The following is a 26169-nucleotide window of genomic DNA, read 5'->3' as shown; positions in this document are numbered from 1 at the left end:
GAAAACCAACTGTCTGCTATGTACGGTAGGTGTAGGACTTAGCAGGAGGATAATTACATAATCTATGAAAACCAACTGTCTGCTATGTACGGTAGGTGTAGGACTTAGCAGGAGCTTAAACTTCATTAAAAAGATGAGCGTATTATTTGTAGACATCCCATGATGAAACTAAAATAGACTGGGTGTTTAAGTGGAGCAGGCTTTACCGGCCCTTCCTCCAGAGACCGGAGCCCACTCAGAGGCTCCATCAGAGCGGGGTAGGGGCACTGTGGCTCAGGGGACTCCCAAGACGTCTCCCCCGATACTGGGTTGTAGAAGTACTGGTGGCCGCTGGTCACATCCAAACACTGCTCCCAGTCAGAGGTCCATGCAGGGGGGGAGGCGGAGGTGGGGGACAGGGAGGGGAACTGAGAGGAGGGCGAACACACAGACACCTCGGCGGGAGCCTCAGGGTCTATGTGGGGGTTGTCCCAGGTGGTCTGCCCCGATTCGGGGTGGTAGTAGTACTCCCGTCCACTCTCCTGGTCAGTGTGCACCTCCCATCCCTTAGAGTCCAGGTATGGAGGAGTGCAGGGAGGGGAGAAGGCTGAGGGAGGGGACTCAGAGATGTTTCTGCCGAGCTCCGCTACATTAACGTACACAGCGTTCTGGACACTTTCTTTGACCTATGGGAAGAGTAGATAATATGGGGACAGAGGTCAGCTGGAAAAGTTTCGAACTAAAGTGTGACACCAAGTAGGTAGAACACTTATCTGATGCCAGATCGGTTTGCACTGTCTTTACAAAAACTTACAGCAGGAACACAAACTGATCTGGGACCAGGTTGAGGCTAAGTGACACTGAGTCACTCTAGACTGTCAAAATGCTTCTTGCAACAGAGAGCCAAGCCTGTGAACAACATAACCAAAATTAACTTTAGTCTATCACCTCTACAGACAGTCAGTTGGTTCTGTGTAGATAAAAGTAGTTGTTATTTTCTGGAGGAACAAGAGGCTTATAGCACTCAGTGAGAGGGTGACAGAGCAGAACAGAGACGGTCTTCCGGAGCAGTCAGCTCAGGAAGTCAATTCTAAAGCTGAAGAGAGAGCATCAAGCTCCAGATCACAAACCAACGCCTCATTTGTGTCTAAATTTACAGACGCCCACTATTACTAAACCTATTCCCCCTCAGGAGCCTGAATTTTTTTTGACATGGGTAGTCAGATCATCAAAAAGTTATAGAGCTGCACCATCGAGAGCATCCTGACTGGTTGCATCACCTCTTGGTATGGCAACTGCTCGGCATCCGACAGCTTCTAATCCCAAACCATTACACTGCTAAATAGTTAATCAAATGACTACCCATACTTTTTGCATTGTTCCCATTTTATACATTGCTGCTACTGATTGTTTATTATTTATGAGTCGTCACTTCACCCCTACCTACATGTACATATTACCTCAACTAACATGTACCCCTGCACATTGACTCGGTACCGGTACCCCCTGTACATAGCCTCGTTATTGTTATTTTATTGTGTTGCTTTTTTTTTCTCTTATTTTAGCTTATTTATTTTTTAGCAAATATTCTCTTTAATTAAAAAAAATCCTTTATTGTTGGTTAAGGGCTTGTAAGCATTTCATGTTGTATTCAGCACATGTGACAAATAAAATGTGATTTGATTGATTACCCAGTTACCTACAGACACTGAAACTGCATTGCCAAAACTGGAGGTGCAACAGGGATGTACAAAGTTCACCACTCGACAAACTGAAACCGTACTGCTTCACAATACTGCAGAGGCATTCATATGTGACATTGTCTTCCATTTAGGTGGGGTTTTCCAGTGAAAAGAAAGATTCATGACAGCTGTCCACAAATAAATATGCAAGCAGGGTTGGGTAGGTTATTTTCCAAAGTAATCCGTTACAGTTAACAGTTACTTGTCCAAAATTGTAAATCAGTACATGTAACTTTTGGATTACCCAAACTAAATAAGGTAATCTTATTACTTTTCCCTTAAATGGCATTAGAAGAAGACAAAAAATATCCATCAAAAGCATTTTGTGTGCCATCATAGAGGTCTCTGACTTCTGGTCGACTCTCTCAGGTGGAATACATTTTAACTTGCGCCTTGGTTTGATGCTGATTTGAATGTCATTGAGAAAACAGAAAGGTATCAATGTATTTCTCAAACATCCTTTCTGAATTGAACTGTAATCCAATAAATAATCATGTAGTTTTTCAAAAGTATCTAATCTGATTACAGTAGTTTGTTTTTTGTTGTAATAAGATGACATGTAATCAGTTACTCCCCAACCCTGTATGCAAGGCCAATATTCAGGTTTCATGCAACAGTTTCACAATGGTTACTGACACAATGGTTACTAATTGAAGCCAGTCAAAAAACTATGTCAAGAATGCTTACATGACTCAAACAGCTTGACTGAATATAACTTCAAATACCTTTTATTCTTCCTCTTATCTGGAACCCACAGCTATAGAAAGTTCCAGTATTTTACCGTATGAAGCACAAAACGCAATTCAGAGTATGTAAATATAGGCCTAGTCAAAGCCAATACACATGGTAAGGATTGTCGAGTTAACCTTGTTAGCATAAATGTTAGTCTTGTTGTCATTGCTGCAGCTGCCTTAAGTAATTGCTCCTTTGGGATAAATAAAGTTGTTTTAATTTAATAAATGAGAGAAGTAAATGAGTGTCCATCCTTCCAGTAAACATTGGCACACTCACTCACTGATACCACATTGCCAGAGTCTCACCTGGTGTCTCGCCTGTTCCAGAGGTCAGAGTCTCACCTGTTCCAGAGGCCAGAGTCTCACCTGTTCCAGAGGTCAGAGTCTCACCTGGAGTCTCACCTGTTCCAGAGGTCAGAGTCTCACCTGGAGTCTCACCTGTTCCAGAGGTCAGAGTCTCACCTGGAGTCTCACCTGTTCCAGAGGCCAGAGTCTCACCTGGAGTCTCACCTGTTCCAGAGGCCAGAGTCTCACCTGGAGTCTCATCTATTCCAGAGGCCAGAGGCTCACCTGGAGCCTCATCTGAACCAGAGGCCAGAGTCTCAACTGGAGCCTCACCTGTTCCAGAGGTCAGAGTCTCACCTGTTCTAGAGGCCAGACCCTCACCTGGAGTCTCACCTGTTCCAGAGGCCAGATCTTCACCTGGAGGCTCACCTGTTCCAGAGGCCAGAGCCTCACATGTTCCAGAGGCCAGAGACTCAACTGGGCCAGAGCCTCACCTGGAGTCTCATCTATTCCAGATGCCAGAGTCTCACCTGTTCCAGAGTTCAGAGTCTCACCAGGAGTCTCACCTGTTTCAGAGGCCAGAGTCTCACCTGGAGTCTCACCTGTTCCAGAGGTCAGAGCCTCACCTGGAGGCTCACCTGTTCCAGAGGCCAGAGTCTCACCTGTTCCAGAGGTCAGAGTCTCACCAGGAGTCTCACCTGTTTCAGAGGCCAGAGTCTCACCTGGAGTCTCACCTCTTCCAGAGGCCAGAGTCTCACCTGTTCCAGAGGCCAGAGTCTCACCTGGATGCTCACCTGTTTCAGAGGTCAGAGTCTCACCTGGAGTCTCACCTGTTCCAGAGGCCAGAGTCTCACCTGTTCCAGAAGCCAGAGCCTCACCTGGAGTCTCACCTGTTCCAGAGGCCAGAGCCTCACCTGTTCCAGAAGCCAGAGCCTCACCTGGAGACTCACCTGTCCCAGAAGCCAGAGCCTCACCTGGAGACTCACCTGTTCCAGAGGCCAGAGTCTCACCTGGAGTCTCACCTGTTCCAGAGGCCAGAGTCTCACCTGGAGTCTCACCTGTTCCAGAGGCCAGAGTCTCAACTGGGCCAGAGGCTCACCTGGAGTCTCATCTCTTCCAGAGGCCAGAGCCTCACCTGGAGGCTCACCTGTTCCAGAGGCTAGAACCTCAAATGGGCCAGAGTCTCACCTGGAGCTCACCTGTTCCAGAGGCCAGAGACTCAACTGGGTCAGAGTCTCACCTGGAGTATCATCTCTTCCAGAGACCAGAAGCTCACCTTGGCCATAGCCTCACCTGTTCCAGAGGCCAGAGGCTCAACTGGGCCACAGGCTCACCTGGAGTCTCATTTCTTCCGGAGCTCAGAGTCTCACCTGGAGTGTCACCTGTTCCAGAGGCCAGAGCCTCACCTGGAGTGTCACCTGTTCGAGGCCAGAGTCTCACCAGGAGACTCATCTGTTCCAGAGGCCAGAGTCTCACCAGGAGACTCATCTGTTCCAGAGGCCAGAGTCTCACCTGGAGTCTCATTTGTTCCAGAGGTCAGAGTCTCACCTGGAGTGTCACCTGTCCCAGAGGTCGCCCAACAACCTGCCCGCTTGACCCTATCCCCTCCTCTCTTCTCCAGACCATTTCCGGAGACCTTCTCCCTTACCTCACCTCGCTCATCAACTCATCCCTGACCGCTGGCTACGTCCCTTCCGTCTTCAAGAGAGCGAGAGTTGCACCCCTTCTGAAAAAACCTACACTCGATCCCTCCGATGTCAACAACTACAGACCAGTATCCCTTCTTTCTTTTCTCTCCAAAACTCTTGAACGTGCCGTCCTTGGCCAGCTCTCCCGCTATCTCTCTCAGAATGACCTTCTTGATCCAAATCAGTCAGGTTTCAAGACTAGTCATTCAACTGAGACTGCTCTTCTCTGTATCACGGAGGCGCTCCGCACTGCTAAAGCTAACTCTCTCTCCTCTGCTCTCATCCTTCTAGACCTATCGGCTGCCTTCGATACTGTGAACCATCAGATCCTCCTCTCCACCCTCTCCGAGTTGGGCATCTCCGGCGCGGCCCACGCTTGGATTGCGTCCTACCTGACAGGTCGCTCCTACCAGGTGGCGTGGCGAGAATCCGTCTCCACACCACGTGCTCTCACCACTGGTGTCCCCAGGGCTCTGTTCTAGGCCCTCTCCTATTCTCGCTATACACCAAGTCACTTGGCTCTGTCATAACCTCACATGGTCTCTCCTATCATTGCTATGCAGACGACACACAATTAATCTTCTCCTTTCCCCCTTCTGATGATCAGGTGGCGAATCGCATCTCTGCATGTCTGGCAGACATATCAGTGTGGATGACGGATCACCACCTCAAGCTGAACCTCGGCAAGACGGAGCTGCTCTTCCTCCCGGGGAAGGACTGCCCGTTCCATGATCTCGCCATCACGGTTGACAACTCCATTGTGTCCTCCTCCCAGAGCGCTAAGAACCTTGGCGTGATCCTGGACAACACCCTGTCGTTCTCAACTAACATCAAGGCGGTGGCCCGTTCCTGTAGGTTCATGCTCTACAACATCCGCAGAGTACGACCCTGCCTCACACAGGAAGCGGCGCAGGTCCTAATCCAGGCACTCGTCATCTCCCGTCTGGATTACTGCAACTCGCTGTTGGCTGGGCTCCCTGCCTGTGCCATTAAACCCCTACAACTCATCCAGAACGCCGCAGCCCGTCTGGTGTTCAACCTTCCCAAGTTCTCTCACGTCACCCCGCTCCTCCGCTCTCTCCACTGGCTTCCAGTTGAAGCTCGCATCCGCTACAAGACCATGGTGCTTGCCTACGGAGCTGTGAGGGGAACGGCACCTCAGTACCTCCAGGCTCTGATCAGGCCCTACACCCAAACAAGGGCACTGCGTTCATCCACCTCTGGCCTGCTCGCCTCCCTACCACTGAGGAAGTACAGTTCCCGCTCAGCCCAGTCAAAACTGTTCGCTGCTCTGGCCCCCCAATGGTGGAACAAACTCCCTCACGACGCCAGGACAGCGGAGTCAATCACCACCTTCCGGAGACACCTGAAACCCCACCTCTTTAAGGAATACCTAGGATAGGATAAAGTAATCCCTCTCACCCCCCCCTTAAAAGATTTAGATGCACTACTGTTCCACTGGATGTCATAAGGTGAATGCACCAATTTGTAAGTCGCTCTGGATAAGAGCGTCTGCTAAATGACTTAAATGTAAATGTAAATGTAGGTCAGAATCTCACCTAGAGTGTCACCTGTTCGAGGCCAGAGTCTCACCTGGAGTCTCATCTGTTCCAGAGGCCAGAGTCTCACCTGGAGTCTCATTTGTTCCAGAGGCCAGAGTCTCATCTGTTCCAGAGGCCAGTCTCACCTGTTCCAGAGGCCAGAGTCTCACCTGTTCCAGAGGCCAGAGTCTCACCTGTTCCAGAGGCCAGAGTCTCACCTGTTCCAGAGGCCAGAGTCTCACCTCCTGTATCCCATGAGAGGTCTCTGCCTGACTTTATGACTCCTGGGGGGTCCCCCTGGGAACACTGCTGCCTATGATATCCTCATCATGGCATTGTGAGAGTGCTCTCCCTCTCCATCTCCCCCCTCCCTACCTCAAATTCAAAGGGATTTATTGGAATGGGAAATGTGTTTACATTGCCAAAGCAAATGGAATAGGCAAGAAACAAGGGAAATAAACTAAATGAACAGTAAATATTACACACTAAAAGAATAGAGACATTTCAAATGTTATATTATTGGCAATGTACAATGTTATAACAATGTGCAAATAGTTTTACGTATGAAAGGGAAGATAAATATAGGTTGTATTTTCAATGTTGTTTGTGCTCCACTGGTTGCCCTTGTTGCAACAGATCACAAATCTTGCTGCTGTGGTGGCACACTGTGGTATTTCACCTATTAGATATGGGAGTTTATCAAAATGGGGTGTGTTTTCAAATCCTTAGTGGATCTGTGTAATCTGAGAGAAATACAGTGCATGCACTTGGAAAGTATTCAGACCCCTTGACTTTTTCTACATTTTGTTACAGCCTTATTCTAAAATGGATTAAATTAATTGTGTTCCACGTCCATCTACACACAATACCCCATAATGACAAAGCAAAAACAAGTTTTAGAAATTTTTGCAAATGTATTAAAAATTAAAAACAGAAATACCTTATTTACTTAAGTATTCAGACCCTTTGCTATGAAATTGAGCTCAGATGCAGCCTGTTTCCATTGATCATCCTGTGGTAAATTCTATTGATTGGACATGATTCGGAAAGGCACACACCTGTGAAGATGGGAGAACCTTCCAGAAGCACAACCATCTCTGCAGCACTCCACCAATCAGGCCTTTGTGGTAGTGGTGTCAGACAGAAGCCTCTTCACAGTTAAAGGCACACGACAGTCCGTTTGGAGTTTGCCAAAAGGCACCTAAAGAACTCTCAGACCATGAGAAACCAGATTCTCTGGTGTGATGAAACCAACTAGGCCTGAATGCCAAGTGTCACATCTGGAGGAAACCTGGCAGCATCCCTACGGTGAAGCATGGTGGTGGCAACATCATGCTCTGGGGATGTTTTTCAGCGGCAGGAACTGGGAGACAAGACAGGATTGAGGGAAAGATGAACAGAGCAAAGTACAGAGAGATCCTTGATGAAAACCTGTCCAGAGCACTCAGGACCTCAGACTGGGGTGAAGGTTCACCTTCCAACAGGACAACGGCCCAAAGCACACAGCCAAGATAACACAGGAGTGGCTTCGGGAAAAGTCTCTGAATGTCCTTGAGTGGCCCAGCCAGAACCCGGACTTGAACCCAATCGAACATCTCTGGAGAGACCTGAAAATAGCTGTGCAGCGACGCTCCCCATCCAATCTGACAGAACTTGAGAGGATCTGCAGAGAAGAATGGGAGAAACTCCACAAATACAAGTGTGCCAAGCTTGTAGCATCATACCCAAGAAGACTCGGGGCTGTAATAGCTGCCAAAGGTACTTCAACAAAGTACTGAGTAAAGTGTCTGAAAACTTATGTAAATGTGATAAAGTTTTTTTTTTAAATTTTTTTACCTGTTTTTGCTTTGTCATTATGGGGTATTGAGTGTAGATTGATGACTATTGAATCCATTTTAGAATAAGGCTGTAATGTAACAAAATGTGGAAAAAGTCAAGGGGTCTGAATACTTTCCGAATGCACTGTTTTTTTTATTTTACCTTTATTTAACTAGGCAAGTCAGTTAAGAACAAATTCTTATTTTCAATGACGGCCTAGGAACAGTGGGTTAACTGCCTGTTCAGGGGCAGAACGACAGATTTGTACCTTGTCAGCTCGGGGGTTTGAACTTGCAACCTTCCGGTTACTAGTCCAACGCTCTAAACACTAGGTTACCCTGCCACCCCTGTATGCGTCTCTAATATGGTCATACAGCTGGCAGGAGTTTAGGAAGTGCAGCTCAGTTTTCACCTCATTTTGTGAGCAGTGTGCACATAGCCTGTCTTCTCTTGAGAGCCAGGTCTACCTACGGCGGCCAGTCTCAATAGCAAAGCCATGCTCACAGAGTCTGTACATAGTCAAAGCGGTCAGGTATTCTGCCACTGTGTACTCTCTGTTTAGGGCCAAATAGCATTCAAGTTTGCACTGTTTTTTTGTTAAATATTCTCCCTGCTCAACCAACCACTGGATTAAGGAATGGTGACAGGTCGGAAAATCTATTTAGGTCAATGGTCGGAAGGCAGATATGTATAGTAATGGGTATATTTGACCATTTCATGTTTTGTGGTGATCAGATATGGACTCGGTGCACCATCTAGTTAAAAAATATATTTATTTATTTATTTAACCTTTATTTAACTAGGCAAGTCAGTTAAGAACAAATTCCCCTATGGGACTCGCAATCACGGACGGATGTGCTACAGCCTGGATTTGAACCAGGGACTGTAGTGACACCTCTTGCACTGAGATGCAGTGTCTTAGACCTCTCCACCACTCGAGAGCTCAATAACATCATTATTGATCTCATTATCACCACAAGGTAATCAATACACATGACTAGACAGACAAGAGAGTTGAAATGAGAGAGCTGCATCATTGATCTCTCTGATTGTGGAATGCCCCCTCCCCTGCCCACTGGAAAGAGATATCTAACCACAATAAGCACACACTAACCAGATGTTTGTGAGGTAAAATGTCCGTGTCACCAATAAAAATAAACTACAGGCTTAACCCCCCATTGCACCAACACCCACAGTAAGCAGCCCACAGTAAATGCAATACCTATATGTGAGAAACTATGGTTTTGTGTTGGCAAATGTGTCAACTACCAACTAGCAAAACTCTAACCTCAAGTCTACATCAAGAGTGCTTAACGGAGCTATGTGCTAAACATGTTGAAGCAGGCATTGCTTGTGTTATTGAGCATGCTCTCTGTACAGTAGGGTGAGACTAAGTAGAATAAACAGGAAGTAGGAAGGTGATAACAAGGTAGACGTAAATACTGTTAATATTGTACATACTGAACAAACCCAACACACTCTGATCTCTATTCTGGACAGCCTAATTTAGCCATAGTTTTACTGAGGCTGTACTGTTGTATCTAGATATACAGTATAGTGTACAGTTAGTTCTGGACCTACCTGGGCTGGTATTGGGAGAGCCAAGGTCCCCCGGACCCGGTACCCATGCTGGGGCTTTGCATAAAGATCCACCATGTTTAAGTAATCCCAATGAGTAGAGCCATATAATCCTACAGCTGAATAGAGCACAGCTACGCTAGCTATCACAGGACTGAACTGACACGAGCTGAGGCAGGCGGGCAGGCACACACACCCTAACACACACATCCTCTCAGACCAGCTGTGTCTGCTGGTGACCAATGACAGTTAGAGATTCCTTGAAAAAAAATAACAGCCTTTTCTGTTACAATGACAGGGGGAGGGGGTTCAGAGAGAGAGAGAAAGCTAAGAAAGTGAAAAAAAATATTGGTTTATCTTCATTCTGAAATAAGAAGGAACTTTATCTCGTCCACTGTCCTCACAGCTCATGTGTTCACTGCTACAACTCTGGTTTGGATTACATCTTCCCTTTGAACATCACGTCTGTAATCACCCTGAAAGTAACTACAACAATACTACTAAAGTATGGTTTTAAAATCAATGACGACAAATCTGAAATGTACACAGCAAAACACAATTGTGCACTGGGGAGAGGTGAAATGTACACATATCAGGGGAAAACATCTCTGTAAAAGTACACAAGGATGAACCCAGATTATCTGAAGTTCTGCAGAGTTGGTGAGAGCTTGACTTGACACAGGAAACGGTAGTGAAGGGACGGGATCCGACTGTTATATCTGCTGAATGTCTGATGCCTTTGAACCACCCCAACCAATAGTGTCATAATAACACCCCAACCAATAGTGTCATAATAACACCCCAACCAATAGTGTCATAATAACACCCCAACCAATAGTGTCATAATAACACCCCAACCAATAGTGTCATAACACCCCAACCAATAGTGTCATAATAACACCCCAACCAATAGTGTCATAATAACACCCCAACCAATAGTGTCATAATAACACCCCAACCAATAGTGTCATAATAACACCCCAACCAAGTGTCATAATAACACCCCAACCAATAGTGTCATAATAACACCCCAACCAATAGTGTCATAACACCCCAACCAATAGTGTCATAACACCCCAACCAATAGTGTCATAACACCCCAACCAATAGTGTCATAATAACACCCCAACCAAGTGTCATAATAACACCCCAACCAATAGTGTCATAATAACACCCCAACCAAGTGTCATAATAACACCCCAACCAAGTGTCATAATAACACCCCAACCAATAGTGTCATAATAACACCCCAACCAATAGGGTCATAATAACACCCCAACCAATAGTGTCATAATAACACCCCAACCAAGTGTCATAACACCCCAACCAATAGTGTCATAACACCCCAACCAATAGTGTCATAATAACACCCCAACCAATAGTCATAACACCCCAACCAATAGTGTCATAATAACACCCCAACCAAGTGTCATAATAACACCCCAACCAATAGTGTCATAATAACACCCCAACCAATAGTGTCATAATAACACCCCAACCAAGTGTCATAATAACACCCCAACCAAGTGTCATAATAACGCCCCAACCAATAGTGTCATAATAACGCCCCAACCAATAGTGTCATAATAACGCCCCAACCAAGTGTCATAACACCCCAACCAATAGTGTCATAATAACACCCCAACCAAGTGTCATAACACCCCAACCAATAGTGTCATAATAACACCCCAACCAATAGTCATAACACCCCAACCAATAGTGTCATAATAACAACCCAACCAAGTGTCATAATAACACCCCAACCAATAGTGTCATAATAACACCCCAACCAAGTGTCATAATAACACCCCAACCAAGTGTCATAATAACACCCCAACCAAGTGTCATAATAACGCCCCAACCAATAGTGTCATAATAACGCCCCAACCAATAGTGTCATAATAACACCCCAACCAATAGTGTCATAATAACGCCCCAACCAATAGTGTCATAATAACACCCCAACCAATAGTGTCATAATAACACCCCAACCAATAGTGTCATAATAACACCCCAACCAATAGTGTCATAATAACACCCCAACCAATAGTGTCATAATAACACATCAACTAATAGTATCATAATAACACATCAACCAAGTGTCATAATAACACATCAACCAAGTGTCATAATAACACATCAACCAATAGTGTCATAATAACACACCAACCAATAGTGTCATAATAACACACCAACCAATAGTGTCATAATAACACCCCAACCAATAGTGTCATAATAACACACCAACCAATAGTATCATAATAACACCCCAACAAAGTGTCATAACACACCAACCAAGTATCATAATAACACACCAACCAAGTGTCATAATAACACACCAACCAAGTGTCATAATAACACACCAACCAATAGTATCATAATAACACACCAACCAATAGTATCGTAATAACACCCCTGACCTTGTATCTAGTATGCTTACCCCTATACATATCTACCTCTATCACTCTAGTATCCCTGCACATTGTAAATATGGTATTGGAACTGACCCTGTATGCTGACTTACTTTCTCATGTTCCTCTTTTTTTATTTCATGTGAAGCAATGTGCTAACATAAAACTACACGCAACAACATGTGAGCACATCTGACAACACGATCTCATGTTAAATTAATGTGAAATACTGTATTAGAACACGCAACAACATGTGAGCACATCTGACAACACGATCTCATGTTAAATTAATGTGAAATACTGTATTAGAACACGCAACAACATGTGAGCACATCTGACAACACGATCTCATGTTAAATGAATGTGAAATATTGTATTAGAACACACAACAACATGTGAGCACATCTGACAACACAATCTCATGTTAAATGAATGTGAAATACTGTATTAGAACACGCAACAACATGTGAGCACATCTGACAACACGATCTCATGTTAAATGAATGTGAAATACTGTATTAGAACACGCAACAACATGTGAGCACATCTGAGAACACGACCTCATGTTAAATGAATGTGAAATACTGTATTAGAACACGCAACAACATGTGAGCACATCTGAGAACACGACCTCATGTTAAATGAATGTGAAATACTGTATTAGAACACGCAACAACATGTGAGCACATCTGAGAACACGACCTCATGTTAAATGAATGTGAAATACTGTATTAGAACACGCAACAACATGTGAGCACATCTGAGAACACGACCTCATGTTAAATGAATGTGAAATACTGTATTAGAACACGCAACAACATGTGAGCACATCTGAGAACACGACCTCATGTTAAATGAATGTGAAATACTGTATTAGAACATGCAACAACATGTGAGCACATCTGAGAACACGACCTCATGTTAAATGAATGTGAAATACTGTATTAGAACACGCAACAACATGTGAGCACATCTGAGAACACGACCTCATGTTAAATGAATGTGAAATACTGTATTAGAACACGCAACAACATGTGAGCACATCTGAGAACACGACCTCATGTTAAATTAATGTGAAATACTGTATTAGAACACGCAACAACATGTGAGCACATCTGAGAACACGACCTCATGTTAAATTAATGTGAAATGGTGATCCAAGAACACACAATATGCTCATTAGCATATTTTGGGTTGTGATCAAATACAGTGCCTTCAGAAAGTATTCATATCCCTTGACTTATTCCACATTGTTTTATTAGAGCCTGAATTCAAAACGTATTAAATAGATGTATTTTTTCACCCATTTAATGACTTAAAATGATGTTCAATTTGAGTGTCGTTATTTCTATACAGCCTACAATTTCTCCTTCTGAACTTCTAATGCGAGTGAGACTGGTATGGCTTTGTGGCGATGACCATACGAGCAGCTGCTCACCGATTTGACAGGTCTAATGCAGTGTCATGAGCTAGCCCTTTCAGTGAATCAAACCCCCCCTCTCCTGTTAGGGGGGGGGGGCAGTTTTATGACTTTACAACCACGTAGTTGTAAATTCCTTGCAGAGACTTGTCTCCCTGACAATGCAGTATGGAAGAGAAAGGGTCAAAGAAACAAAGGAACTCTCCCGCCAAATTCTACTAAATCCCAGAATTTTAGAATTGAACAATATTCCTATTTTGGAGAATGTGTAAACGGTCGGTGGAGAAGCCAGCTAACGAGCCGGTCCATTTTGTTTCATGTTTGTGACCTCATGAAAAACAATACAGCCACATTCCCCAGAAAGCTGAGTCACTGGCTTACTGGTGCTCTTCCATGCCGTCCCTAGGAGGGGTGCGTCACTTGAGTGGGTTGAATCACTGACGTGGTCTTCCTGTCTGGGTTGGCGCCCCCCCCTTGGGTTGTGCCTTAGCGGAGATCTTTGTGGGCTATACTCGGCCTTGTCTCAGGATGGTAAGTTGGTGCTTGAAGATATCCCTCTAGTGGTGTGGGGGCTGTGCCTTGGCAAAGTGGGTGGGGTTATATCCTGCCTGTTTGGCCCTGTCCGGGGGTATCATCGGATGGGGCCACAGTGTCTCCTGTCCCAGCCTCCAGTATTTATGCTGCAGTAGTTTATGTGTCCTGTGTGAATTTAAGTCTCTCTCTCTCTCTCTCTGTCTCTCTCTCTCTCTCTCTCTCTCTCTCTAGTCCACCTGGCCGTGCTACTGCTCCAATTTCAACTGTTCTGCCTGTGATTATTATTATTTGACCATGCTGGTCATTTCCGAACATTTGAACATCTTCTGTTATAATTTCCACCCGGCACAGCCAGAAGAGGACTGGCCACCCCTCACAGCCTAGCTCCTCTCTAGGTTTCTTCCTAGGTTTTGGCCTAGGGAGATTTCCTAGCCACCATGCTTCTACACCTGCATTGCTTGCTGTTTGGGGTTTTAGGCTGGGTTTCTGTACAGCACTAAAAAAAAGGGATAATTATAATTTCAACCCTACAGGCCAAAAAATGCTCCATAGGTGAAATGGGATGAACTCTGAACTATTGATCACCTAGAGAAGAAGTGTATATATCAGACTGCAGCTGAACATATGTGCAAATCTAGTATGAGAACACTGACCGACGAGGAAGCATCTCCAGAGTGAGCTGAACCTCTCAGACCACGTGAACTTCTCACACGACGACCTGGAAGATTCCACCAAGGATGAGGGCGACATCGACTGGGCAAACCAGAGCCTCATATCACCAGCTCAACTATTGAAGCCAGCTTCACGTAAATACAATGCATTACTTTTCCGAATGAGCGATCGTTAGTGGCATATGTATTTATGTGAGAATAGCTTCCCAGGCCTGATAGAGACCCATGTTCCTTAGTCTTACTTCCAAAAACCCTTTCTCCTCTCTCTGAATCTATCGTGTTTTTTTATTTTTTATTTAACCTTTATTTAACTAGGCAAGTCAGTTAAGAACAAATTATTTTTTACAATGACAGCCTAGGAACAGTGGGTTAACTGCCTTGTTCAGGGGCAGAGTGACAGATTTTTACCTTGTCAGCTCGGGGATTCGATCCAGCAACCTTTCGGTTACTGGCCCAAAGTTCTAACCACTAGGCTACCTATTTACTGTATAATGTACTGTATATTCTGTAATTGTTTAATTGGTTAGTAAATATATAATTGAGCCAATTTGTGTATGGATGATTTATAAGTAAAGGCTGGGTTTGTGCAGATAACTAAGAATTTTACGATGTTCAGATGAGACTGATATCAGGTAAAGAATAATTAATGACTGATTGACTGCTATTGATATAAAAGATCTTCAGATCTTTAAGAGTGGATTTGCGAGATAGCTGCTTTATATAAATGAATGCTTCCATGGTGGCCCAGGTTAATGTTTTAATTGTTGCATGGTTTAATTCAATCAGGTAATCAATTAAACATTATGTAATCAAATTGAAACTAGCATGTCATCTCATTAAAGAAGTCAGAGACACGACAGCAGTTACACCTCCGACATCGCCAAAACACCAGATAGACCGCTGCGCCACTTAGGAGCCTAAGGCACTGTATCTCAGTGCTAAAGGTGTCACCAGACCCTGGTTCGATTCCAGGCTGTATCCCAACCGGCTGTGATTGGGGGTCCCATAGGGCGGCGCACAATTGGCCCAGCGTTGTCCGGGTTTGGCCGGGGTAGGCCGTCACTGTAAATAAGAATTTGATCTTAAACTGACTTGACTGGTTAAATAAAGGTTAAATAAAAAATGCAGGTTTCTGCAATCACTTGTTTGATTGATCTGATTGAATTTAGGCCTTGGTGTCAAGTTTCCTTGAGCACTGCTACTTTTTCGTTGGTGTTGTCAGATAATCGCACAATCATTGAGTTGATTCCGGAAAACCTTTAGCAAAGTACAGAAATGTATTGGTTGCATTCCAAGTGTGCTAACCAATGTTGAGGTCAATTCCATTTGACTCCCAGTCAATTCAGAAAGTGAACCAAACTCCAATTCCTAATTTTACAGCTTTGAAAATATTTCAAATTAGAATTTCTTTATATTTCCAGAATACAGTTCATTGTGCAACAGTATATTTCCTGTAAAAACACAGTTCAGCTGTATAAATTACACTATTAGCTATTTCTGTTCATTTTGGAACACTTCACACGTCAAAACATGTGTTTTTGGAAAACTTCATATATGACATATGAAATATTAAATGTGAAAACGTGCTTTTGAAACACACATTTATTTTTGCTTTATTTAACTAGGCAAGTCAGTTAAGAACAAATTCTTATTTTCAATGATTGCCTAGGAACAGTGGGTTTACTGCCTTGTTCGGGGAAGAACGACAGATTTTTACCTTGTCAGCTTGGTGATTCAATCTTGCAACCTTTCGGTTACTGGTCCAACACTAACAACTACCTGCCACCCCACATATGGCATTTCATGTGTGAAAACTTGTGTGTTCTTGAAATTTCATGTGTTCACGTTTTCACATGTGCTATTTCATGTGTTATTGCTGTTCAGCTAAAATATGTCCCCACCTGGGATTTGAAAACACAACCTCTGAATTTGAGGTACACTGACCTTTGTGCTGCACCACAAAGTGTGTAGCATTCCCAGACACATTCATTATCTATACTACATCTTTGCACTTAGCAAAAAAGTGCCATCTGCACTGTTATTTTAGTTATCATTCATTCTGACTATTCATTGATTTCATTTACTTATTTCAACAATTGAAGAGTTTCTGTATAGTTGGTGGGTCATATTATTCTGTTTAATTGATACTCCTTAATCCCTATGATAAATATAATAATTTTCACAATTTTAAGTCCATAGTGTAGGAATACAGGTGAAATCAGTCAGTCATTGATACAGACATGGAACAGGGCCCCGGGCAGCCGAGCGGAAATGGAGGAAAACTCGCCTCCCTGCGGACCTGGCATCCTTTCACTCCCTCCTCTCTACATTTTCCTCTTCTGTCTCTGCTGCTAAAGCCACTTTCTAACACTCTAAATTCCAAGCATCTGCCTCTAACCCTAGGAAGCTCTTTGCCACCTTCTCCTCCCTCTTGAATCCTCCTCCCCCTCCCCCCCCTCCTCCCTCTCTGCAGATGACTTCGTCAACCATTTTGAAAAGAAGGTCGACGACATCCGATCCTCGTTTGCTAAGTCAAACGACACCGCTGGTTCTGCTCACACTGCCCTACCCTGTGCTCTGACCTCTTTCTCCCCTCTCTCTCCAGATGAAATCTCGCGTCTTGTGACGGCCGGCCGCCCAACAACCTGCCCGCTTGACCCTATCCCCTCCTCTCTTCTCCATTTCCGGAGACCTTCTCCCTTACCTCACCTCGCTCATCAACTCATCCCTGACCGCTGGCTACGTCCCTTCCGTCTTCAAGAGAGCGAGAGTTGCACCCCTTCTGAAAAAACCTACACTCGATCCCTCCGATGTCAACAACTACAGACCAGTATCCCTTCTTTCTTTTCTCTCCAAAACTCTTGAACGTGCCGTCCTTGGCCAGCTCTCCCGCTATCTCTCTCAGAATGACCTTCTTGATCCAAATCAGTCAGGTTTCAAGACTAGTCATTCAACTGAGACTGCTCTTCTCTGTATCACGGAGGCGCTCCGCACTGCTAAAGCTAACTCTCTCTCCTCTGCTCTCATCCTTCTAGACCTATCGGCTGCCTTCGATACTGTGAACCATCAGATCCTCCTCTCCACCCTCTCCGAGTTGGGCATCTCCGGCGCGGCCCACGCTTGGATTGCGTCCTACCTGACAGGTCGCTCCTACCAGGTGGCGTGGCGAGAATCCGTCTCCTCACCACGCGCTCTCACCACTGGCGTCCCCCAGGGCTCTGTTCTAGGCCCTCTCCTATTCTCGCTATACACCAAGTCACTTGGCTCTGTCATAACCTCACATGGTCTCTCCTATCATTGCTATGCAGACGGCACACAATTAATCTTCTCCTTTCCCCCTTCTGATGACCAGGTGGCGAATCGCATCTCTGCATGTCTGGCAGACATATCAGTGTGGATGACGGATCACCACCTCAAGCTGAACCTCGGCAAGACGGAGCTGCTCCTCCTCCCGGGGAAGGACTGCCCGTTCCATGATCTCGCCATCACGGTTGACAACTCCATTGTGTCCTCCTCCCAGAGCGCTAAGAACCTTGGCGTGATCCTGGACAACACCCTGTCGTTCTCAACTAACATCAAGGCGGTGGCCCGTTCCTGTAGGTTCATGCTCTACAACATCCGCAGAGTACGACCCTGCCTCACACAGGAAGCGGCGCAGGTCCTAATCCAGGCACTTGTCATCTCCCGTCTGGATTACTGCAACTCGCTGTTGGCTGGGCTCCCTGCCTGTGCCATTAAACCCCTACAACTCATCCAGAACGCCGCAGCCCGTCTGGTGTTCAACCTTCCCAAGTTCTCTCACGTCACCCCGCTCCTCCGCTCTCTCCACTGGCTTCCAGTTGAAGCTCGCATCCGCTACAAGACCATGGTGCTTGCCTACGGAGCTGTGAGGGGAACGGCACCTCAGTACCTCCAGGCTCTGATCAGGCCCTACACCCAAACAAGGGCACTGTGTTCATCCACCTCTGGCCTGCTCGCCTCCCTACCACTGAGGAAGTACAGTTCCCGCTCAGCCCAGTCAAAACTGTTCACTGCTCTGGCCCCCCAATGGTGGAACAAACTCCCTCACGACGCCAGGACAGCGGAGTCAATCACCACCTTCCGGAGACACCTGAAACCCCACCTCTTTAAGGAATACCTAGGATAGGATAAAGTAATCCTTCTCACCCCCCTTAAAAGATTTAGATGCCCTATTGTAAAGTGGCTGTTCCACTGGATGTCATAAGGTGAACGCACCAATTTGTAAGTCGCTCTGGATAAGAGCGTCTGCTAAATGACTTAAATGTAATGTAAATGTAATGGTGGCATAGCAAGAAGATAGGAATGCCGTGAACCAAGAGGTTGTGTGATCAAATCCCAGGTAATGACATGTTGAATAATAATTCATGTATAAATAAACATACACAATGTAGCCATGTGTGTCAAATATGTAAGTTGAAAACCCTGTGTTAAAAGCACTGTGTGTGCATCATAATGACTCACACATGTGAAAGGTTATGTGATCACGTGAAAATCCTCACGTGAAACTTCATGTGTAAAAACATCAAAGTGTTTCACATGTGAATCTTCTTGTGAAATGTCACGTGTTTCAAAAAAACACATGGTTTCACATTTTAAAAAATATATATATATTTCACCTTTATTTAACCAGGTAGGCTAGTTGAGAAAAAGTTCTAATTTGCAACTGCAACCTGGCCAAGATAAAGCGTAGCAATTCGACACATACAACAACACAGAGTTACACATGGAATAAACAAAACATACAGTCAATAATACAGTAGAAGAAAAGAAAAGAAAAAGTCTATATACAGTGAGTGCCAATGAGGTAAGTTAAGGAAATAAATAGGCCATGGTGGCGAAGTAATTACAATATAGCAATTAAACACAGGAATGGTAGATCGGCAGAAGATGAATGTGCAGGTAGAGATACTGGGGTGCAAAGGAGCTAAATAAATACATACATAAATACCAGTATGGGGATGAGGTAGGTAGGTAGATGGGCTGTGTACAGGTGCAGTGATCTGTAAGCTGCTCTGACAGCTGGTGCTTAAAGCTAGTGAGGGATATGTGAGTCTCCAGCTTCAGAGATTTTTGCAATTCGTGCCAGTCATGGGCAAAAGAGAACTGGAAGGAAAGACGACCAAAGGAGGAATTGGCTTTGGGGGTGACCAGTGAGATATACCTGCTGGAGCGCGTGCTACGAGTGGGTGCTGCTATGGTGACCAGTGAGCTGAGATAAGGCGGGGCTTTACCTAGTTGAGACTTGTAGATAACCTGTAGCCAGTGGGTTTGGCGACGGGTATGAAGCGAGTGCCAACCAACGAGAGCGTACAGGTCGCAATGGTGGGTAGTGTATGGGGCTTTGGTGACAAAACGGATGGCACTGTGATAGACTGCATCCAGTTTGTTGAGTAGAGTGTTAAAGGCTATTTTATAGATGACATCACCGAAGTAGAGGATCGGTATGATGGTCAGTTTTACGAGGGTATGTTTGGCAGCATGAGTGAAGGATGCTTTGTTACGATATAGGATGCCGATTCTAGATTTAATTTTGGATTGGAGATGCTTAATGTGAGTCTGGAAGGAGAGCAAGAGCAACATCATTGATGTATACAGAAAAGAGAGTCGGCCCGAGAATTTAACCCTGTGGCACACCCATAGAGACTGTCAGAGGCCCTCCGATTTGACACACTGAACTCTATCAGAGAAGTAATTGGTAAACCAGGCGAGGCAATCATTTGAGAAACCAAGGCTGTCGAGTCTGCCAATAAGAATGCTGTGATTGACAGAGTCGAAAGCCTTGGCCAGGTCGATGAATACGGCTGCACAGTAATGTCTCTTATCGATGGCGGTTATGATGTCGTTTAGAACCTTGAGCGTGGCTGAGGTCCACCCATGACCAGCTCTGAAACCAGATTGCATAGCGGAGAAGGTACGGTGGGATTCGTAATGGTCAGTAATCTTTGTTAATTTGGCTTTCTTTCTTTCTTTTTAATTTTTAAGAGTGTCTCCCCCTTTGAAGAGGGGGATGACCGCGGCAGCTTTCCAATCTTTGGGAATCTCAGACGATACGAAAGAGAGGTTGAACAGGCTAGTAATAGGGGTTACAACAATTTCGGCAGATAATTTTTGAAAGAGAGGGTCCAGATTGTCTAGCCCGGCTGATTTGTAGGGGTCCAGATTTTGCAGCTCTTTCAGAACATCAGCTATCTGCATTTGGGTAAAGGAGAAATGGTGGGGGCTTTGGCGGGTTGCTGTGGAGGGTGCCGGGCAGTTGACCGTGGTAGGGGTAGCCATGTGGAAAGCATGGCCAGCCGTCGAGAAATGCTTATTGAAATTCTCAATTATAGTGGATTTATCGGTGGTGACAGTGTTTCCTAGCCTCAGAGCAGTGGGCAGCTGGGAGGAGGTGCTCTTATTCTCCATGGACTTTACAGTGTCCCAGAACGTTTTTGAGTTAGTACTACAGGATGCAAATTTCTGTTTGAAAAAACTTGCCTTAGCTTTTCTAACTACCTGTGTATATTTGTTCCTAACTTCCCTGAAAAGTTGCATATCACGGGGGCTATTCGATGCTAATGCAGAAGGCCACAGGATATTTTTGTGCTGGTCAAGGGCAGACAGGTCTGGAGTGAACCAAGGACTGTATCCATTCCTAGTTCAACATTTTTTGAGAGGGGCATGCTTATTTAAGGTGAGGAAGGCACTTTTAAAGAATAGCCAGGCATCATCTACAGAATTAGTTAGGATGACATCTATGAGGGTGCCCGTGTTTACGGATTTGGGGTTGTACCTGGTAGGTTCATTGATAATTTGTGTGAGATTGAGGGCATCAAGCTTAGTTTGTAGGATGGCCGAGGTGTTAAGCATGTCCCAGTTTAGGTCAACCTAGTAGCACACGCTCAGAAGATAGATGGGGGGCAATCAATTCACATATGGTATCGAGGGCACAGCTGGGGGCAGAGGGAGGTCTATAGCAAGCGGCAACATCGAGAGACTTGTTTCTGGAAAGGTGAAATTTTAGAAGTAGAAGCTCAAATTGTTTGGGTACAGACTTAGATAGTAATACAGAACTCTGCAGGCAATCTTTGCAGTAGATTGCAACACCGCCCCCTTTGGCAGTTCTATCTTGGCGGAAAACGTTATAGTTAGCAACGGAGATTTCAGGGTTTTTGGTGGTTTTCCTAAGCCAGGATTCAGACACGGCTAAGACATCTGGGTTAGCAGAGTGTGCTAAAGCAGTGAGTAAAACAAACTTAGGGAGTAGGCTTGTAATGTTAACATACATGAAACCAAGGCTTTTACGTTTACAGAAGTCAACAAATAAGAGCACCTGGGGGGTGGGAGTGGAGCTAGGCACTGCAGGACCTGGATTAACCTCCATATCACCAGAAGAACAGAGGAGAAGTAGGATAAGGGTACGGCTAAAGACTACACAAACTGGCCGTCTAGCACGTTCAGAACAGAGAGTAAAGGGAGCAGGTTTCTAGGCACGATAGCATAGATTCAAGGCATAGTGTACAGACAAAGGTAAGTTAGGATGTGAGTACATTGGAGGTAAACCTAGGCATTGAGTAATGAAGAGAGAGATATAGTCTCTAGAGATGTTTAAACCAGGTGATGTCATCGCATATGTAGGAGGTGGAACAACATGGTTGGTTAAGGCATATTGAGCAGGGCTAGAGGCTCTACAGTGAAATAAGACAGTAATCACTAACCAGGACAGTAATGGACGAGGCATATTGATATTAGAGAGAGGCATGCGTAGCCAAGTGAACATATGGGTCCAGTGAGTGGTTGGGCTGGCTAGGGACACGGCGATTCAGACAGTTAGCAGGCCGATGCTAACAAGCTAACAGTTAGTAGGCCGGGAGTAAAGCAAGCTAGCAGCTAGTAGCTAGCAGTTAGGAGGCCGGGTTAGCAAGCAAGCAGTTAGCATGGGCTAGCAGTTACAGACCGGGCAGGTAAGCTAGCAGTTAGCAGGCCAGGGCCGGCAGCTAGCAGTTAGCAGACCGGGGCAAGCTAGCAGTTAGCAGGCCGGGTTAGCAAGCAGTTAGCATACCGGGTTAGCAAGCAAGCAGTTAGCAATGGCTAGCAGTTATAGCAGACCGGGTCCAGCAGCTAGCAGTTAGCAGACCGGGAAAGAAAGCAAGCAGATAGCAGGGGCTAGAAAGTTAGCCTTTGGGGGACATCGCGATGGGGGTAAGTCTGTTTTTGCCTCTTCATGCGGTGACGTCGATAAACCAGTCGTGGAATTAGTAGGGTTCCAAGTAGCTCTAGCAGGCCTAGCTGGTTAGCATAATAGGCCTTCAGCGGGCGTCGCGCCTGAGGGGCCTGTTGGGAGTCCTCGGGCAGATTATGTCGGTATTCAAGTCGTAGGGGATCTGCGGGGTTCCATGCTCCGTACCGGCTGTAGAAGGGGTCCGGATATTGTAGCCCAGGAGTATACTTCGGTGGTATCACAGGAGCCCTGTCCGGGCTAGCTTCAAGCTAATTGGTGCTTGCTCTGGGATGGAAACGCTAGCCAGGAGTAGTCATCCGGGATTGGGGTTAGGTAGTTGTGAAGATCCAGATGAAAATGTTCAGTTTGCGGTAGGAATCCGGGGATAAAAATAACAGGTCCGTTATGCCCTGGTTAGAGTCACGTTGTTCGAACTGACGAGAGCTTTCCGAGCTGAAGGTTAGCTGATGACCGCTGGCAATGGTTTGCTGACTGATAGCTGGTAGTTAGCTGGCTAGCTTCAGTTGAGGGATTCCAGATCCGAAGTAAATATAAATACTTTAGAAGAAAAAAAAGCAGATCCACAACACATTGGTTGAGGCGGGTTGCAGGAGAATATTTAGATGAGGTTTAGCAAAATAATTTAAAGGATATGCGACGAAAAAGTTGTAAAACGATATATACAGGGACACGACAGGACAAAGACGTCTGACTGCTATGCCATCTTGGATCAGAAAATGTGAAATCATGTGATTTTTCCCATAAGGGACCCCAACCAATAGTATCACAATGACTCCCAACACCCCAACTAATATTATAATAATAACACCCAACAGTATCATAATAACACCCCAACCAATAGTATTTCAAATTAGTGTTTAAAATTCAAATATCATCCCTTATAATGAATAATGTTGACTAAAAGAGGGACAGCGATGTACTGCGGAAAAGGAAACATCGTTGTGATGTTGAACTAGCTCCTGAAGAAGGAGATGGTTGAAGAGGAAACATCGTTGTGATGTTGAACTAGCTCTTGAAGAAGGAGATGGTTGAAGAGGAAACATTGTTGTGATGTTGAACTAGCTCCTGAAGAAGGAGATGGTTGAAGAGGAAACATTGTTGTGATGTTGAACTAGCTCCTGAAGAAGGAGATGGTTGAAGAGGAAACATCGTTGTGATGTTGAACTAGCTCTTGAAGAAGGAGATGGTTGAAGAGGAAACATCGTTGTGATGTTGAACTAGCTCCTGAAGAAGGAGATGGTTGAAGAGGAAACATCGTTGTGATGTTGAACTAGCTCTTGAAGAAGGAGATGGTTGAAGAGGAAACATCGTTGTGATGTTGAACTACCTCTTGAAGAAGGAGATGGTTGAAGAGGAAACATTGTTGTGATGTTGAACTAGCTCTTGAAGAAGGAGATGGTTGAAGAGGAAACATCGTTGTGATGTTGAACTAGCTCCTGAAGAAGGAGATGGTTGAAGAGGAAACATCGTTGTGATGTTGAACTAGCTCCTGAAGAAGGAGATGGTTGAAGAGGAAACATTGTTGTGATGTTGAACTAGCTCTTGAAGAAGGAGATGGTTGAAGAGGAAACATCGTTGTGATGTTGAACTAGCTCCTGAAGAAGGAGATGGTTGAAGAGGAAACATCGTTGTGATGTTGAACTAGCTCCTGAAGAAGGAGATGGTTGAAGAGGAAACATCGTTGTGATGTTGAACTAGCTCTTGAAGGAGATGGTAGCCATATTTTGTATAGCCTCCAATTGGCCTAAAGGAGAATAATCAGAACTTTCTCTTATAGCCTTGAGCAATGTTACAAAGCAGCAATCTGCCTAATTACTTCACTGCTTTGTAAATCATCTAATAAAACAATGGAGGAGCAAATTGGGGCCCAAAATCAGGCCACAAAAACACACTCGGCCTATTAATGGAGTCTGATTCCTACCCATTACATCACTCCTCATGGCCCAGAATCCTGGATTACCCCAGAGACGGCAGTTATGGCTCCATTTACAATCTACATACAGCACAGCAGCCGTATCACTTCCCTACCCATCTCCTCACTTCACTTTAACTCAGGCCAGGCTGATTGACATGTCTCTTCTGACTGCCCCGAGGCAGAGAACCTGCTCGCATATGAAGCAGGAGAACATAGAGTTTCGAGAACATAGAAATTCTAGAACATAGATGGAACACAGAGATTTATACATTCTACATGTATGGATAGAGAAAAAAAAGAGAAGATATGGTAATCTCTGAACATACTGCAGTGTCTGAAACATAAGATAGCGAAACTGACTTAGGTGTTGGGTAACAACTGCTGTCCAAGAATGCATACGGTACTGTACACACCCTTACGGAAAAAACATACATTTCACATGTGAAGTGTTCCAAAAATCCATGTTTTCATGTGAACTTATGTGAAGTTAATGTGATAACATTAAAGCAACACATGATAAAATGACACTACAAGTGAAAACGTGATCACATGTGAAGTGTTCCGAAAACACATTTCACATGTGAACTAATGTGGTTTTTCTGTAAGGGCAGTAAAGCCGCTTAGTTAAAATGCATTTTTACAGATATGTAGATCTCAAGAGCTTTGATAGTGAAGTCCCAAGCAGTTAACCCTATCATAACAAACATAGAGTACATAAAAAAGAACCATGCATCAAGATGAAATTAAAGACATTCCAGATCTAATATGATTCTATGACTAAGGAGACAAGATACTTTAGACCAGTGGTTCCAAAACTTTTTATAGTCCCGTACCCCTTCAAACATTCAACCTCCAGCTGCGTACCCCCTCCAGCACCAGGGTCAGCACACTTTCAAATGTTTTTTGCCATCATTGTAAGACTGCCACACACACACACACACACACTATACATTTATTAAACATAAGAATGAGTGTGAGTTTTTGTCACATCCCGACACGTGGGAAGTGACAAAGAGCTCTTATAGGACCAGGGCACAAATAATAATCAATTATTTTTCTCTTTCTTTAACCATATTACATATAAAACCTTATTTAAATAACTCACCACAAGTTAATGAGAAGGATGCACCGTAACTCTGCAATGTTGGGTTGTATTGGAGAGAGTCTCCGTCTTAAATCATTCTCCACACACAGTCTGTGCCTGTATTTAGTTTTCATGCTAGTGAGGGCTGAGAGTCCACTCTCACATACTGTAGGTACGTGGTTGCAAAAGGCATCAGTGTCTTAACAGCGCGATTTGCCAAGGCAGGATACTCTGAAAATGTGAAGGAAAAAAAATGTTCAAAAACTTAATATTATGATATATTTTTTAATGTGAATCACATTTTTATTTGGGGTACCCCCGACAGCATTACACATATCCCAGTTTGGGAATACCCGCTTTAGACAATGGTTGCGTTCCCCTGCTCAGATGTTGCATGCATCAACCAAAGATTGCATGCATCAACCAATGGTTGCGTGCCATGTCATCGACTGACAGATTGCTATAACATATGTGGTTAGCTGATAAATACCTACCCAGGCATTGTAAGATCTGGCAGGCATCAGCAG

General features: G+C 44.7%; 1 protein-coding gene across 1 annotated transcript in view; it reads right to left on the bottom strand.

The window, feature by feature from the left end:
* LOC115112858 (rho GTPase-activating protein 27-like) overlaps positions 1–26169 on the bottom strand; it is a 51438-nt gene that overhangs the window by 11703 nt on the left and 13566 nt on the right. The window contains exon 4 of the mRNA XM_065012615.1: positions 207–665. Within this exon, the coding sequence (XP_064868687.1) occupies positions 207–665 (459 nt within the window). The remainder of the gene's footprint in view (positions 1–206; positions 666–26169) is intronic.

The sequence above is a fragment of the Oncorhynchus nerka genome, linkage group LG28 (genome assembly GCF_034236695.1).
Source record: "Oncorhynchus nerka isolate Pitt River linkage group LG28, Oner_Uvic_2.0, whole genome shotgun sequence".
In the NCBI taxonomy this organism is placed as follows: domain Eukaryota; kingdom Metazoa; phylum Chordata; class Actinopteri; order Salmoniformes; family Salmonidae; genus Oncorhynchus; species Oncorhynchus nerka.
This window is presented reverse-complemented; position numbering and strand designations above follow the sequence as displayed.